At 41.5% G+C, this 18,154-nt stretch overlaps 1 protein-coding gene across 1 annotated transcript; it reads right to left on the reverse strand.

Annotated features, from left to right (window-relative positions):
* Positions 1-7,814: 7,814 nt before the first annotated feature.
* Positions 7,815-9,515, reverse strand: LOC109517223 (growth arrest-specific protein 8-like). The gene has a single exon (XM_019872249.1). It carries the CDS (start codon positions 9,387-9,389, stop codon positions 8,037-8,039), a length of 1,353 nt encoding a protein of 450 aa, XP_019727808.1. The 5' UTR covers positions 9,390-9,515; the 3' UTR covers positions 7,815-8,036.
* Positions 9,516-18,154: the final 8,639 nt, after the last annotated feature.

Here is an 18,154-nt window from a genome sequence, read left to right on the forward strand (position 1 = left end):
CTAATAAATCATGAGTTGTATTTAATTAAATATGTACTTTATTAGCATTGATTTTTCTTTAAAATCAAATAAAATGATTTATCAATGGCAAAGCCTATAAAAGGGAAAATAAAATAACTAAAATAACATTTAATTTCATTTAAGCCGATAAAAATACAGCTAAAATTGGTTTGAAAATTGAATGATGAATTGCTGGAAAATTCTGTCCTAATACAAGTAAAATAATAAAATAATAATAATGACAACGATGAATGCAAATTCTCCTAATAAAAATTATTTTTTTGAGTATGTTTGCAGTAAATTAAAATAGTGCATCAATGGCAAAATCCACAATCATACAAATAAAGCAGTTTTAATTAAAATAATCTACACATATTTACATGTTTATACAGTATATGCTATATGTATATATACACACATATATACATACATACATTGACAATGTTATTGTCAAATATCATAAAAATTATATATTTTACATAATACATTTTGATTTCATTTATATGTAAAATCCAACAAATAATGCATCAATGGGGCACATTCTATTAAAGATTATGCTACATATGCTATGGTGCTTGTATTTCATTTCATTCAGAATACAATAACAACATATCACTGGGGCAAGAAAAGAAGAATAATCAAATAAATCATGAAAATATTTCATTTAATTTCATCATAAGTCAATAATCGTCAAATAGTCATTTTATTGATGCGTGTGCATAAAAATGGAAAAACACAAAAAATAAAAATAAACATGCCGGTGAATATATTGGAGGATAAACACGACACGTACTGCACACGTCGTCATTTGCAATTCAAAGAGAGGAGCGGAAATGCAGGTTCTACATAATTATCATCATCAACCCGGTGCAGTCATGGGATTTGCCTGTGTCGATTTGAGCGCATGCCGGCGCTCTCCTGAGGACTCCCGCAGTGTCGTACACCCCCCATGCCGACCGTCCCCCCCGACTGCGCCCAATGACTCGCTGGTGCTGGCTTTAAAAGAGTCATTTAAAGCCAGTCAGCAGCTTTTGTCATTAGCTCACCATGTGCAATGATCTAGGGAAAATGAGACATTCTGTGTCTGTGTGTGCGCGTGTGTGTTCAAACATTTTGCCGAACTTGAAAATGGTTGTAACTGCTAAATAATGCATTGCAAGTATTGACACCGCTTTTAAGAAAACATGCAAAATGCATGCGCCCTTTGTGTCTCTCGAGCATGAGAGCAAATTGAACATAGTAATGAGCTAATGGGTTCCTTTTTTTATGACATTGTAGTTCATAAACAATTTTTGGGGGGATGGTGGGACATCAGTGCTTTAAAATATATGCAGTTAATCCCTTTACTCTTGCTGAACCCGAGCTCCAGTTTTAGATTACAAACAAGTTCAATGAAGCACAATAGCCAAGTATTTCATGAGGTGTGACCAAAATTATATTCTGTATGTTTTTATAAAAGTGTATTCATATACCTACAAGCATATATTCTTTATCCTCTGTGAAAAATGACAAATCTTACGGCAACGTACTGAATCACAGCTGTTGTGTAACTATTCTTCATTTGTGTCTGCATGACGACATTACTCTGCACCCCCCCCTCTGCCCGGTGGCCAAGGCAGGTACACCAGAAGGAGCAGCACGATGAATTGAATTGAAACCTGAAATCACGAAGCATAAACTCTTTAATTCTTTACATTTTGTTGAAATATTTCATCACGCCATTTTGCAAAACCCATGACCCCCCCCCCCCCCCCGCCCATTGGGACGAGGGCTCCAGTTTTAGATTACAAACAAGTTCAATGAAGCACAATTGTCAAGTATTTCATGAGGTTTGACCAACATTATATTCTGTATGTTTTTATAAAAGCGTATTCATATACCTACAAGCATATATTCTTTATCCTCTGTGAAAAATGACAAATCTTACGGCAACGTACTGAATCACAGCTGTTGTGTAACTATTCTTCATTTGTGTCTGCATGACGACATTACTCTGCACCCCCCCCTCTGCCCGGTGGCCAAGGCAGGGGTTGACTTCCATTACAAGCAGCCTTGCTTCAGTTTCACCGGAACCAACACGTCATTTTCTGCTATTGTAGAAAGGGTTCTGTCAGTCGTCATCTGTACCTGTGGGTAAAAAACAAAAAACAAAAAACAAAAAACAAAAAAGGACGTTTCGCTTCTCTCACAGAAGCTTCGTCAGCGGTAGACAACCCTGGGCATCGGTGCACTCTGCAATCTCACGCATGCACCCTCTGTCACCCTCCCTGCCCTTAAAGCTCCATCCCCCTTAACTGCAGTCATAACATTCCTGAATATGTGACCGACTGCGGTGTTGTCTTCCATTACAAGCAGCTTTGCTTCGGTTTCACCGGAACCAACACGTCATTTTCTGCTATTTGTAGTTTACTCTTACTCGAGTGTTATTTATACTACTTGCATTGATTTAAACCATCATCAAATTTACTGTGTAAGTATACACAGTATATGACGTGCATGTTTTTGGAATGTGGGTGGAAACCAGAGTACCCGGAGAAAACCCACGCAGGCACAGAGACAATATGCAAACTCCATTCAGGAAGGCCGGGGCCCGGAATCCCAACACATTAAACTGTCAATAAGCTGTTAAGGATTTAAAAAAAAAAAACAAAAAACAAAAAAAAAACTTTGTTTCCTTTTGTCTTCAGTCAGGATAAAAGTAACTATGGAGAAAACGTGAATTTTTGTCACCAACATGGGGAATAATAACAAATGAGATTTACATCCTTGAGCCATCCTGTCACCTGAACGCTTCGGTCAGGACAAAACAGTGCCAAAAGTGCACATATAAACGGTTTACAGTGAGAGGTGATAGTGAGAAGAGAAAAAGGAGAACAAATATTTGGCTTGAACGGAAACATGTTTGGGTTTCGTCCCTGTTGTCCAAAGTCCAAAAATCCTGAAATCCCTGTCAATAGTCAGGAGAAAAGTAACTATGGAGAAAACGTGAATCTTTGTCACCAACATGGGGAATAATAACTCGAGACTTACATCCTTGAGCCATCCTGTCACCTGAACGCTTCGGTCAGGACAAAACAGTGCCAAAAGTGCACATATAAACAGTTTACAGTGAGAGGTGATAGTGAGAAGAGAAAAAGGAGAACAAATATTTGGCTTGAACGGAAACATGTTTGGGTTTCGTCCCTGTTGTCCAAAGTCCAAAAATCCTGAAATCCCTGTCAAACTATGCCAGCCGAAACCCTCACAGGTGTGCAACGACCTTCGATTCTCTCACGTGCTTCTATTTTGTGGACCAGGAAAGAGATGCCAGATGGCCCCGATTGTTGGTATGTGTGTACATCTTTAAATATCCAAATGGTTTAACATTTACAATAGTCAGGGCAGGATAAATCCCACACCAAAGGATAATCACTCAGGAGGTGTCCAGTATTTGGGCCTTTGCTGACTTTGAACACAAGGGGGTGAAAAATGCTTCTTTTAAACATTGAACACCTTTAATATTCATGACTGTCAGGCTGAATGTTTACAAAGCAGATTGGAGGTGTGCAAAAAAAAAAAAATCACCCTGAACCAAATCCACACTACTGGATAATCCCTCAGGATCACCTTTGGAAAAATCTCATCCCACACCACACGATAATAGCTCGGGTCATCTTTTCAAAATTTACTCTAAACATACACCTCACACCACAGGATAATCCAATTATCATACACATAACTGGGACATTAGTAAATGTGATTGAAATGGACGGAAAATTGTCACATTTTACCGATTGTCTGCGAATGCCCTGCTTGAAATCTGGAACAGTTCAACATGTATAATTGTCTGACCGACTGTTTTCTAAGCAGATTGGGGAGGGGGGGGAAAAAAATCACTCTTAACACATTGTTCACCGCAAGATAATCATTCAGAACCATCATCTTTTCAGAAATGACTTTTTCTGGGAGTGAAAATGGCCAAATTTGGCCCGATTGTCACTATGAGTGTATGCCGCTTACAATGTGACATCGCCACCTACAGGCCTGGCATGCATCTCACTTAGTTTTCTATTGTTTCTGCGGCGTGGCGCCGATCGGGAATATTGCGCTCACGTTGTCAATTGAACGTGATACCTTTTTTATCGTCTCGGCGTGGGAGTCATTTCACCTGTCATTACCCTCCCAAAATCAACTTCATCTGCAGTTCCGGCACGGTTAAACATCAACGCTCCACAGTCTGCCGCCTTTACTACCGCCTTTAATGTGCGCTCGCTGCCTTTGTTCTTTTGGCGTCTCACCCTCCTCTCACCCCGGGCCTCCTAAGCCCCCACAAGGGCTTCTCAAATTCCCCCAAATGCCACCTTGAAAGAGATATGCCGACCTTTTTCTTGATTGATCAACCTGATTTTGAGATGAACTGAGGAAGATTTGATTGACAGACGTACAAGTACTGTGCATATTAGACTGGGTTTACGACGTGTGGTTGAAGTGACCCTATTTTTTTTTCGGGGGGCGGGGGTGCTCTTAAGTGGCAATCTATCCTTTTGGAGTAAGACGTGAACTGCAGTGTCAATACAGCTTTACTAGTCTCATTAGTAAGGCAATTTACATATAACCACAAACTATTATCAGGAGAACATGTTGTCAATTACCTTCCAGTCGGCAGTGCAGGAGATTAAACTCTCTGGTAGGAACACTTTACGGGCCTTTATGTTGCTAGGCAACCATGACGGGAGGTGACTCCACAACTGGCCGACATAATTCAACAAGAATCAAAAATGATAGCGTGATACATATAATATATATGATGGTCCTTTATTTCGCGGTTCGGTGATTGCCGCGTCACTCTATTGCGGGGTTGAATTTGTGACCTTGTACATTGCGGAGTGGGATGTATGTTGATATTTTGCGGGTTTGTGTCAGATTTCAATTTTTTTTCCCCCAGATTTATGTTGGTCTTCCTTAAAATAGTCATCTATGTTTACAGTACGGGGGACAGAAAAATATTGTCATAAAAACAACAATACTTGGTGCCCAGTAATACAAACGACCTTGCAAAGCTCTTGACCGAGATGAAATAGTACAAACAATTTTAGTGGCTAATCAAATGTCTACTCGGGTTACTAGTGGCTAATCAAGCATGGGTTGTGTTCCTCATCCCCATGAAAAGATCCTGCCCCCTTTATTACGATGCAGTATCTTATTTGTTATTCCTGCAACTTTTCGAATACATTTATGAAGTGTTTAGAAGGGTGGAAACTGGTGTGAGGTTTGTAATAGCTATGAAGATGTGAAAAAAGGAAACAACAAAAAAACAAAAACAAAAGTCAACCTCTACCATGTCTAATGTGTGGTGCTTGGAAATGCCAGTAGGTCAAGCATCTACTCAGATCGCTGCAACGCCATTTCGATGTTCCTCACAGCCGCACTGGCGCAGACTGCTATGATGCAGTTGTGTTATGAAAACTGATTTCAATCCGAAAAGCGGTTCGGATTTAAAAGATGAGAGTGCAACGTTGCTCCGCTTAGCTCTATTACGGCCGCTACCCGAGTGAGGATAAGCGGTTGGGATAACAGATGGATGAATTATACCATCTTTGAATCGTACCGCACCCCACGTACCTAAATACATCGACACGCGCATACACATGCACACACACGCATGCACACACAAAGAGCGGGTGTCTTTAAAATTGCGTTTTGGTTTACTCGCGGCATTAATCGCCTCCAAATGAAATGGCAACATCTAAATAAAGAGCCTCTCAGAATAGGAACAGTTACCTCAGTGAGGCACAGGAAGAAGGGCTGTTTAGCTAAGGCCTAAGCTTGGGGTTCGTCCGTGGTGACGCATGTTGGATCGGTCCGGTTCCCGGCCCAGCCAGCGTACGAGGGTTTCAACATCTGGTTGCATTTAGGGACCCTGCTGTTCATTCTACGTAACATTCCAAGGCCGGGTCTGTTGTAATGTGTCAGAAATCCAGAACATGGACGTTCAGCCATTGGCCTGCAAAAAAATTAAATTAAATTAAAAAAAAAAAAAACGGTCATGCCATCGTATGTGGGCAAGGAGAGCCACATTCGCCAATGTGCTGTTTCTTGTTTATTGAATGTCAAAGAAACAAAAGTACAACATGAGAACACACTCGAGGAAAACAACTCCAGCTCCCGACGTCACTCATTTGACCCCGCCCCATAAAGGCCAACATCCAACACGGATACTCCCGTACATGCCGATGAATCATCCAGTCCTATAAAATACACATCAAAAATGGTGGCGTGCAAGGAGTGCGGTCCGGGTACAACTGGTGCCTGGTGTTTTTTTTTTTTCTTCTATGGGGCGGCAATAGTTTTTGAAGGGTTGAGTTGGGGACCCTCCAAAATACATTTTCAACAGGATACTTGCAAAAACAGCTAAAGTGCTTTTGTTTTGTTTGAGACTATTACTTGTTGTTCATGTAAACAGTGCACCAGTTCCCAAGCCCAAGGCATATTGTCCTTGTTGTACCGGCAGTTTGCTCCGTTTTATCACCGCCACCATGCCAGCGATTCTGACAACGAGCAGGAAGTAGATTAGCTTGGGCTGTCTTCGGCCATTGTGACCCGCGTATCAGGAGCGATGTGTTTTCAGGAGAAAGGTTGGAAACTTATCTTGTGGGCAAGCCATGAAGGATTTTAAACAGCCTCCTGTTTTGGTGCCAGACTGGCTGGTAAAAAAATATAATCGAGGGCCACTGTGGCTTAGTTGGAAGAGGATATGGTCCAGGTCTCAAAAAGGATTGCCGGTTTGAATCCTGGCTCTGATTGTCTGCAGTCAAAGTATCCTTGGGAATGACAGTGAACCCTAATTTGGTCCTAGTAGATCTGGCAGCGCCTTGCCCACACCATTGATGTACTTGTACAGTATGACATGTTATGTCCTATATGATTATCGAATTGTGGAAGTGCTGAGTTGAGTTGAGTTGAATGGGCAGAAAGTGAGACATCAGTTTTTAAATTGTCAGGAGTAAACATCGACACAAAACTAAATACAGTACTTGAATCAAGTGCAGACACAAAGTACAGTGGTACCTCTACTGACGAAATGAATGTGTTCTGGAAGAAATTTCTTCACGAGAAGATTTCGTAAGTCGAGACGCGTTTTCCATGTAAATGCCCTAATCCGTTCCAAGTCCCCCAAAATTGAGACATAAATGTTTTATAAAAGATAAAAATGCATCAAAATATGTAACAAATACATGTTACAATTAGATTACTGCACAATAAATGAGAGTTGGGCATCATGTAAAAAACAAAGAATAAAGAATAAACATGATGGTCATTTAACTTTAAACCGCGTCCTCATTGTTTTTTGCCCTCTTGAGTTCATGTTCTCTCTCAGATGTGGTTTTTGCCTGGCCTATTGTAAAGAACTGATCCAAGGACGTTTGCTTTTGTCGGCTTATAACGACTCTTCGAAAGTGATTCACATTTACCTAAAACTATCAGAAGGTCTCATGGTCCGAGGGTCCTATTTATCAGTCTACACGCATAGACGCAAACTGTAGAGGTCCATCCTAGCCAATGGGATGCCAGGATGATGCTCGGTAATAGCCAATGGCAGAGCAGCTCTAAGTATGTTGCGTTCAGGCAACCCGGAGATACGAGTAGCTGCCCATATCGTATTTTTACCTTTCGTATCTTGAAAGTGGCAATATTTTCCCGTTGAGGCATTTCGTAACTTGAAAATTTCGTATGAAGAGACGTTCGTAAATAGAGGTACCACTGTATTTGTACTTCAATACATCGCACATTTACAAAGGTGTTGTAGCTTCCTCCAGGCAAACCTAACCAGGCGGGAATTAGTCGTTGATGCGCAATCCAGAATGACGTAGAGGAGAACGATGCTCCCAGATGACACACCTCCCGTGTTCCATCGCTTCTGTCTGCAAATCGTCCTTTCTGTCACTCAAAACAAAGCTTGAAAACCGAGCTTGAATAGTAAATTGAGCACTTTTCCAAGTCCGGGTCCGCACGGACGGCCGGACCCACCTACCGACCGGTAAACGCGGCCTTCCAAGTCAGCGTTCTGCGCTAAGACTCTTTTCAAGCTTTTCCAGAGTTTCGGTAGCGGCTTGGAGCTTCAGCTTCAACTGCCTTGTCCGCAACCCGTTGCGGTGCTGGGCGTCCAGAAGACCTGCCGCGTGGCTCCTGAGTAGATTTTCATGCTCCAGCTCCTTGCGCTCCAACTCCTGCATAAGGGAGCTGTGCTTGATCGAGAGCTCCTCCAGCTCCTCCTCCAGGACCCGGAGGCGACCATCGCTGGCCTCGCGCTGGGCCTTGTCCTCGTTGTGCTTCTCCAGCTGCTTCTGGAGCTCCTGCAGTTTCTTCTTGTCCTGCTGGAGGTTCTCCTGCGGGCACGACGGCTGCTTCTGGATGGAGGACAGCTGCCGCACCACGCCCTGGCACATCAGCGTGGTGAGCTGCTTCTCCAGGAGGGAAATCTCCTCCATGTGCGCTTGGTAGAACTCCCAGCTTCGCTTGAGCGCGTGGCGGAAGGCGCCGTCGTGCTCCTTCTTCAAAGACTCCAGACGGATTTGCATTTGGGTGTCCAGGATGTAGATCTCGGCTTCGAGCCTTTTCTCGGACTCCTCGAACATCGGGAGAATCATGGCGTTGTGCTTGGCCTCCAGCTCCACCTTCCTCCAGTCATGTGGGACGATGATGTCCACCAGTTTGGACGCATGATCGAACTTAAGCTGTTCGATGTGGTTTTGGCTGTAGAGCTCTTTTTCACTCAGGTCCACCTGCAGGCTGCGGATCTCATTCAGCGCCCCTTGCTCCATCTCGAAGCGCTTGTTGTCGTTGATGGTGGAGAAGCCGGCCCCGTCGAGCTTCAATTGTGAAACGTTGGTGTGGCACTCCGACTCCAGGTGCCGCACTTTCTGCTGGTACTTGGCCACCTTCATCCGGTGGCGCATCTTGGCCTCGTCACGCACAATGCTGCCCTCGCGTAGCTTGTCCTTCACGTCTTGGAGCTTCTGCTTGGAGATCTCCCAGAAGGCCTTGACCTGGTCGCGCATGAGATGGAAATTCTTCTTCTCGTCTTGGATGCGGGTCAGCTCCGCGGTAATCTTAGTGACACGCTCCATCAGCTGCTCCTCCGACAATTCAGTCAGTGGCGTGTTTTCATTAACTTCTGCCATCTTGCCTTTGCCTTTGCCTTTGCCTTTCCCTTTTCCTTTTCCTTTCCCTTTGCTGGCCATCTTGGAGAACACGAACAAACTCCACACACAAAAAGAAAAACGTCCCGGATGTATTTTTAGGACAACCAGTTGATTGCAGTCCGGTGACTTACCGGTGTTGCAGAATTGCGTAATATCGGCGACTTTCAAACAACAACTCTCACCAAGTCTGAAATGTTGTGATGTCATCTTTGCCAATGAGGTGTTCTTTGAAGAGAAGGCTGCTTCAAGATGACACAACAAGCCACATCAAACATCATAGACGACATCTTTACGAGACGTGTCACGGTACCATTTACGATAAGTTTTGATTCTCACTCGGTCACACAATGACAGTTTTCAAACGTCATTAAATATGCTCCTGTTGACACATCGGAAAAACATTTTTGCAGGATATTTTTTTTTCCTTTACTGTACCCAGTGTGAACCGAACTGTCCCCCTAAAATCAAAAGTACGCACCCAACCATGACCTTTTGGCATACCACAACTTTACATGATGTACAAGCCCGAAGAAAGCAACCTTGGCAAAATGCAAAAACATCAGCAAGAGTGACAACCCAAATGGAAAGATAGAACAATCTTGTTCCACATATCTTTGTTTCAACTACTTTTTGTAGAATGTCAACATTCTCACGGCGAACCATAACAGCCAAACAAAACTATATCACCATTTTGGTGTCATTCAGATCAATAAAAAAAATGAGTGATTACGTTGACGCTATTAGGACCTGATATTTCACCGGCCTGTGAACTCTGTGCACTCTTAATCGTACATCTTTTTAAAAAAATGTTCCAGCAATCAAACAAGCTTTTGTTGTAACTCAAAACTTGCACTGGGGGGACGTTTGGAAAAGGATTAAGTGTCTCCGAGCCTGGTTGTCTGTTTCCACCGAACACAACAGATTAGCGCATTCCGGGGCGTCACTGATACATCTGAAAAGAATTATGGTTTTTCAGGCTCGTGTTTTTCGGATGTTGACGTAAGCGGGTTTTTTTTCCCCCTTCAAGAATGGACGTTTTTTTCTTCTTTGAGTTCCAGCGATGGAGGTTTCACGTGGTCCACCACTGCTGAATCCGCCTTCTTCCTCCTATGAGCAGGAACTGCAGTTCATATAATTCCAGGCTCACCAGCAACTGCGTCTTCACGTGTGCTTATGCAAACCACAAATGCTGTTATTTCATGCTAGACAAAGTCCAAACACATGCTGCAAGCTTCAGAGAAATTAAGAAAGGTACGACAACGCTTGCTAGCTAGCTAGCTTATTTGAGTCCTTACTGGCTAGCATTACTGTTGTCTCTGACTTATGACTCACTGACTTCTGCTTATGTTACACTCATTTGGTAGAATTTTGTGAAGTTATCATAAGTGAAATGATTTAAGAGTCAAAGTGTTTACTAAGTTAGCAACTCTAATTGAAGTAGATAAACTATCCTTCGTTGTATTTCATGGTTCAATTGCCTTTATTTTAGTGTAAACTAAGAGACCGAACGTTTGTGTATAATAAGTGATATTGTTTACATTTTCAGCAGCCAATAAACACGAAAAAGGTGTTTCGGGCACATTGAGACTGCAATTGTCATGTCAGACCACGCACAGAATGTAGTTGCAGTCTGAGCCATCTGTGTCACATACGCCAATTGTGGAGCAGCATAATTTTTTGTGGGAGTGTAAAATGTGTTTGAGGTTTACAACCAAAGACATGAACAGGAACATGCTTTTTAATCTGGGGGTCGTGTATCAGAAGAAACATAAAACAATCTTTGACAGGTTCCTCATGGATAAAATTTGATTCCAAAGAGAGTGAGTATTGTCGTCAGTCAGTTTCACTCAGCATCGTGAAATTTGGCAGTCATTTCTATAATGAGTAAACGCACCAAAAATCTCACGGAGCCATGCCTGAAAACACAACAGGAATTTGCCATTCAGGCTTGGTCGGCACTTCTAAAATCCCCCCCAAAAAATCTTCCCTCAAAGCCACTTTCACTTGGCAACATGAAATTTGGTAGGTGTGTCTATCATGAATAGACTAGTAAAAAGTCTGAAGGCGACATGCCCAAAAAGATTTTGGTTTGAAGTGGCCATTTTAACTCAGGAGGCCTCTCCAGCATTCAACAAATAAAATCAGCAACGTCAATTCCCTCAGCAACATGAAATTTGGTATGCCCACTGATCATGGGTAGACCCACAAAAAAGTCTTCCAAAGCCATCCATGCCTGAAGACACAGGAAGTCTTGATATTTTGGTTCAGTTGCACTCTCATGTGTGCGCATAGGTGTGTGTGTGTGTGTGTGTGTGTGTGTGTGTGTGTGTGTGTGTGTGTGTGTGCGTGTGTGTGTGTGTGTGTGTGTGTGTGTGTGTGCTCGCATGCACCAGGCAAAAAGGCGGTGAAATGTGACCACAGGTGAGCTCGCAAACACAAGTTGGGGCCTGCCCCACCATTCAGCGGGATGAACCCAAGCTAACATTTGGGAATGTGTCGGCATGTCAAGCGTGAAATCCAAACAATGCGACTTGGCTCCATTCAAATGCCTCCTTGGGAAAAAAATTATTTTCTCACTGCGTCGGTTTACAACTGAGGCTAATAATAATAGTGGGGGAGATTTTAAAGTGGAACTCCCCAGTCTGAACTCCGTTTTGAACAAAATTTGGAATACCGGCTATTATCATGTGTGAAGTCTATTTTGTTTTTCTTCAATTTTTACCAGAGAAATTTTGCCATTTGACGTTTCAGGGCAAAAACAAAAAAAAAAAAGTACACTCTCATCATCTTACGTCATTCTCTGTAAAACAGGAAGTTGCCTGCTCAGTAGCAAATCGATACACATGCGAGTCATTTTGGATAATTCTGAAGGTCCGAAAATCAAGCTGAGTACGGTTGATTCCCGTCATCTTTCATCGTGCCCACGAGCAAAAAAAAAAAGATGCAAATTATTTTATTTCGCAAAGACCTGCCATGCATTCGCCATGACTGTGACCAGTGGTGCTTCCAAAAGCCCCAGGGGAGGTCGTCCCCGATACTTGTAGGGAAATTAATTTTCCACAGGAGGCATGTTGAAGTCCAGACACTCTGACGTCAACCGAATGACGTGCTTTACATCCCTAATAGGGCTGTCGGGATTCTCCAGCAATACTTGAACACCTTTTCTTGTTTGCTAAAGTGCTTTGTCAGCCCTAACTCTGAATATATAACGTCATATGTTTGCTCAGCAATATTTACTTTGTAAGTTCATGCCAAAAGGTTACCTGAGTCATTTTAGGAATCTTCCCGTGGCCCCCCTCCCCCACGAACAGGAAGTAGCCCACGAGCAAACAATTGATTTCTTACCCTCACTTTCATTACATTTTTTTTTTCTCGTGTCCCTGAAAACTAATTTTGTTCCATTTTGCTACAACATGCTAACTTAAAACTTGGATTATTATAATTATTATTATTTTTTTTTTTTTGCATTTGAAGTGTCTTTTTGAGTGACAATAAAGCGTTCCTCCAATCCCAAACATCAAATATGGTCGATTCCCTCAGTGCTCCTGAAACCAAGTAGTAGCATGCTAACAAGCCACTAGCACGTGCTGCCAAATTTTTTTGGTTCGTTTAAACTTGGAGAAATATTGTCCTTTAGTTGAGTTACGATAAAAGCTTTCACCTAGCCCTACAATAAAAAAGCTTTCATTTCTGTCATTTTATGTCATCTTAAATGTCTCACCCACTCACATTTTTAACACAATAGTTGAATAACGAATTCACTCACAAGATGACATACCATAAAGTCCTGTCAATAACATGCAACGACGTGTACTACAGTGCCCCCCACCCCAAAAATCATCCTTAAAAGTCTTGGTTGAGTTGAACTTGATGTGTTTGTTTGGTTTTTGTGAGAATTTCTAGCTAGTCGAGAACACAAAACAAACCCCCTCCCTTTCCCTGGTGTCCTGATCTTAAATGAATTCCGATGTCTGAATGCACACCCGTTCCCAGCCAAGTAGAAAATGTTTCAACTCAGGGTGTGTATGAATGTGTGTTGAGGGGTTTCTGACTGACCCAGAACCAGATGTGAGTTTCAGATTGGGTGCCGAGCGCCACAACAAACCTCGCCGTCTCCGCGGAAACAGTCGCTCGGCTGGCTAACTTTGTGTTTCTCGGAACCATTAACACAAACTTGCATTAAAAGAAAAAAACAGTCAAACCGCACATTTTGGATTGTGGGTTTGCCCCGCCTTAACCTTCTTTACGTCCTGATAAATTCCATTTCCTGTTCTACAGTTATCATCACACAGATAATCTTTGGCGACCAATTGTGGTCTTTGGTGGTGACATCATGATAAAACCAAAGTAAAAGCACAGGGTGTACTTGTGGAATTAATCTGTCGTTAATAGAAAGGAAATAATGGAATAAAATAAATCTCACATTACAAAACTGAAAAACCAGCTTTCATTGAAATTTGACAAAAAAAAATCATGGGAAAAAAATTCCACGTTTTCTTTCACCATTAAGCATTTCTTTTGGTCTATCTTATTGGAATTGGGTTGGGTAAACGAAATTTTACTATGGTTAAATTCACTCAATCAGTAGAATTGGGTCCGACTTGGTTTGAATACATTTAATTTAGCGAGGGTAGGTCAGCTGATTTATACAATTTTTGGTCTAATAAAACTGACCCCAGCTAAAATTCACTTTGTCGAGAATTTAGTCTTCAAATGCATGTTTTGGGAATGTGCGAGGAAACCAGAGTACTCGGTGAAAACTCACACAGGTACAAGGTAGACCTTGCAAAATCCGCAAAGGAAGTTCCAGAGCCCGGATTTGAACCCACGCTATCAGAACTGAAAGTGGATGTGCGAACCGGCACTGTGACACAAGCAAACGGGAGAGTTGCTTGTCCGCGCTTGTGATAGCTTAGCAAAGACACGCGATTGCCTTCTGTTATTTCAACTTGAATGAACCCATGAAATGTGAATTCGATCGGATTTCATGCAAATTCAACTTGATTTCATCATGAAATTGTTGATTACGAAATACATGTTTGATGTAAGTAAATGAGAAAGGAAGCGGCCGATATACTTTATCGGGTGTAACATCTAATTAAAACAAGATAACACAAAATATGTACCCTGTAAAAAAAATAAATACATCGAGTTGTGCAGGTGTACCTAATGAAGTGTCCGGTTGGTCAGGTCCAAATTTTGACTTCAGTCCATTTTTCCAACAATGAATCGCTTCATGTTGTTGCCTTTAAAGTGCTCATAGAGTGACATCTACTGGTATGAAATATATTATTAAGTGTGCTGGTTGTAAACACACAAAATCGTCTCTCCAGTGTAAATATATCCACCCATCCATTTTGAGAACCGTTGATCTATACAAATGGTTTGTTTCAATTTGTAAAAATGAAAAAAAAAATGACCATCACTCCAATGTTGTGAATGAGTGAGATCGTATTGACTTACTCACTGCCTAATAACTACTTGGAATTTTGTGGTGACTCGATGCGGTTTTTTTTTTGTTTGTTTTTTTAATACCAGAACTTGAGGGTGAAAAAACGTTTTACTGCAATTTTCATGCGAGCCTATTGAAGGTGTTTATTGAAGTGTCAACATGAAAATGTCATCAGTTGTGTTGGCTCTGGGATAAACATGTCTGAACTCACAAGTATTTAAAATGGAGACCACAGCATATAAAATAAAACCTTTAATCGAATACAGAGGACAAAGGCCATTTGTCCTGAGTCAGTGATTCTACACAACAAAAAAACAGACAAAAACAAAACAGAAATAGACTGCAACCTCTAAAGTGGTGTAAGTGAAATGGTAACCACAGAACAGGAAATAGAATTTTGCTTTTGCTGCGAGACAGGAAGGGCTCAGCTCAATTTTGCTTTATTTTTGGTGTACTTTATTACAAGTGATGTTATGATGTTAATTGAGTAATGCAACGTTGTCAGGGTGTCTTCTTGTCAGGCCAATAGTTTTACTTTATTTTAATTTTGAATTAAATTGCACGACTTATTTTTACAGTTGTGTGACGAACAATGCCTAGTGCTCATGTAGCCAAAAACATAACGCCTATAACCAGAGTAGGCTCTGTCAGGGCTTCTTTAGAGGCAACGAAGTCTTAATTTTTGGTGTTATTTAACAAAACTCAAGTGTTTTTACACTTGTGTGAGTGACAATGCTTTTGCTAATGGTGCTCAATGCTAACACAGACGAAAGTGCTACAGGGAATGACCAGAGAAGGCTCTCTATCACAGCAGCAACAAGTTTTTGTTTTTTTAATTAAAAATAAGCTACCGCTAACAATGCTCTTAATGCTAACATAGCTAAAAGCAGATCAGCCGATGACTAAAGAACCCTCTGTTACATCTTCAAAGTGGCGGAGTGCTTTTTACCTCATCTACCAGTACTCAAATTTGAAGTCTGATATACTATTGATTCAAATTTGTCAGGTTTACACAACACATCTGTGATGTGACACATTTATTCTGACTTTACAGGGACTCTTAAAGCGGCCATATCATGCTAAACCAATATTTTTTTTTTTAGCTTTTAGCCATATTAAAATGCATCACAAACACCCCCAAAGTGGTGTTTCCCTCCATTCAGCCATCCCTGAGCATTCTGGCTCACTCCTCCTCTTTAAGCAACAAGCTCGGCCCACTCCAAGAAAGCGACTGGGTTCGCGATCTTAGATGAAACAAAGTGAGTCGCCAGCACCGTACTGCCCTATGACTCAAACACGTGGCTAGTTTCTCTGAGCAGCCACCGATGAAACATTTTCATTTTTTTTTGCATCTGAGTTGGGGAGCAGTGGTTCCTTTCACACACGGCAGCCACATGTGGAGAGGTAGGGTTTAAGTTAATAACCACCAAGGTAACTCATATTATCAGAAGAAATTTGATCACCGTTATACCAGAGGTCATATATGATCATACTGTATGTATGCTGATAGTTAACTGCGCAAAGATTGAAATAGCATGATAAAGCTCTTCCCTTTGAGGTCCGTATTAAGAGAAATTCATTTTGCGAATTTCTCATGAATTCCCAATTTAATTCCTGGTACTCTCTGCATGGAAAGTTTGCTACTTACAAAAATCAAATTAAATCGCAGAATGTTGCATTTCTAACCTTGGCTAACACTGCACTCATGGGCCATCAAATACTGTTACAGGGCCATAACGTCTATATACATAAAATGAAACCTTTATTTAACCAAAAAAATAACAATAACAAAAAAAGAAAGGATGCATAGCTGAAAACAGAACACCGCAAACTCCCAACGGCTCCAAAAGCCTCCCAACGCTCAAGTTTTGTTCTCAGGTGGAGCCGCCAAGGCGCCCGAGGAAGAGGAGGAGGAGGAGGAGGAGGAAGAGAGGCGCTTTGTAAACGTCGTTCGAAGTGTGAGGTTCCTCCCAAGTGAGATCGTATTGACTTACTCACTGCCTAATAACTACTTGGAATTTTGTGGTGACTCGATGCGGTTTTTTTTTTGTTTGTTTTTTTAATACCAGAACTTGAGGGTGAAAAAACGTTTTACTGCAATTTTCATGCGAGCCTATTGAAGGTGTTTATTGAAGTGTCAACATGAAAATGTCATCAGTTGTGTTGGCTCTGGGATAAACATGTCTGAACTCACAAGTATTTAAAATGGAGACCACAGCATATAAAACAAAACCTTTAATCGAATACAGAGGACAAAGGCCATTTGTCCTGAGTCAGTGATTCTACACAACAAAAAAACAGACAAAAACAAAACAGAAATAGACTGCAACCTCTAAAGTGGTGTAAGTGAAATGGTAACCACAGAACAGGAAATAGAATTTTGCTTTTGCTGCGAGACAGGAAGGGCTCAGCTCAATTTTGCTTTATTTTTGGTGTACTTTATTACAAGTGATGTTATGATGTTAATTGAGTAATGCAACGTTGTCAGGGTGTCTTCTTGTCAGGCCAATAGTTTTACTTTATTTTAATTTTGAATTAAATTGCACGACTTATTTTTACAGTTGTGTGACGAACAATGCCTAGTGCTCATGTAGCCAAAAACATAACGCCTATAACCAGAGTAGGCTCTGTCAGGGCTTCTTTAGAGGCAACGAAGTCTTAATTTTTGGTGTTATTTAACAAAACTCAAGTGTTTTTACACTTGTGTGAGTGACAATGCTTTTGCTAATGGTGCTCAATGCTAACACAGACGAAAGTGCTACAGGGAATGACCAGAGAAGGCTCTCTATCACAGCAGCAACAAGTTTTTGTTTTTTTAATTAAAAATAAGCTACCGCTAACAATGCTCTTAATGCTAACATAGCTAAAGCTAAACCAATTTTTTTTTTAGCTTTTAGCCATATTAAAATGCATCACAAACACCCCCAAAGTGGTGTTTCCCTCCATTCAGCCATCCCTGAGCATTCTGGCTCACTCCTCCTCTTTAAGCAACAAGCTCGGCCCACTCCAAGAAAGCGACTGGGTTCGTGATCTTAGATGAAACAAAGTGAGTCGCCAGCCCCGTACTGCCCTACGACTCAACACGTGGCTATTTTCTCTGAGCAGCCACCGATGAAACATTTTCATTTTTTTTTGCATCTGAGTTGGGGAGCAGTGGTTCCTTTCACACACACATGTGGAGAGGTAGGGTTTAAGTTAATAACCACCAAGGTAACTCATATTATCAGAAGAAATTTGTTCACCGTTATACCAGAGGTCATATATGATCATACTGTATGTATGCTGATAGTTAACTGCGCAAAGATTGAAATAGCATGATAAAGCTCTTCCCTTTGAGGTCCGTATTAAGAGAAATTCATTTTGCGAATTTCTCATGAATTCCCAATTTAATTCCTGGTACTCTCTGCATGGAAAGTTTGCTACTTACAAAAATCAAATTAAATCGCAGAATGTTGCATTTCTAACCTTGGCTAACACTGCACTCATGGGCCATCAAATACTGTTACAGGGCCATAACGTC

This window comes from Hippocampus comes, unplaced genomic scaffold (assembly GCF_001891065.2).
Source record: "Hippocampus comes isolate QL1 unplaced genomic scaffold, H_comes_QL1_v1.1 scaffold92, whole genome shotgun sequence".
Classification (NCBI taxonomy): domain Eukaryota; kingdom Metazoa; phylum Chordata; class Actinopteri; order Syngnathiformes; family Syngnathidae; genus Hippocampus; species Hippocampus comes.

Excerpts from the sequence above, each read along its gene's own strand:
- LOC109517223 (XM_019872249.1), bottom strand. The coding sequence starts at position 9,389 with ATGACATCACAACATTTCAGACTTGGTGAGAGTTGTTGTTTGAAAGTC.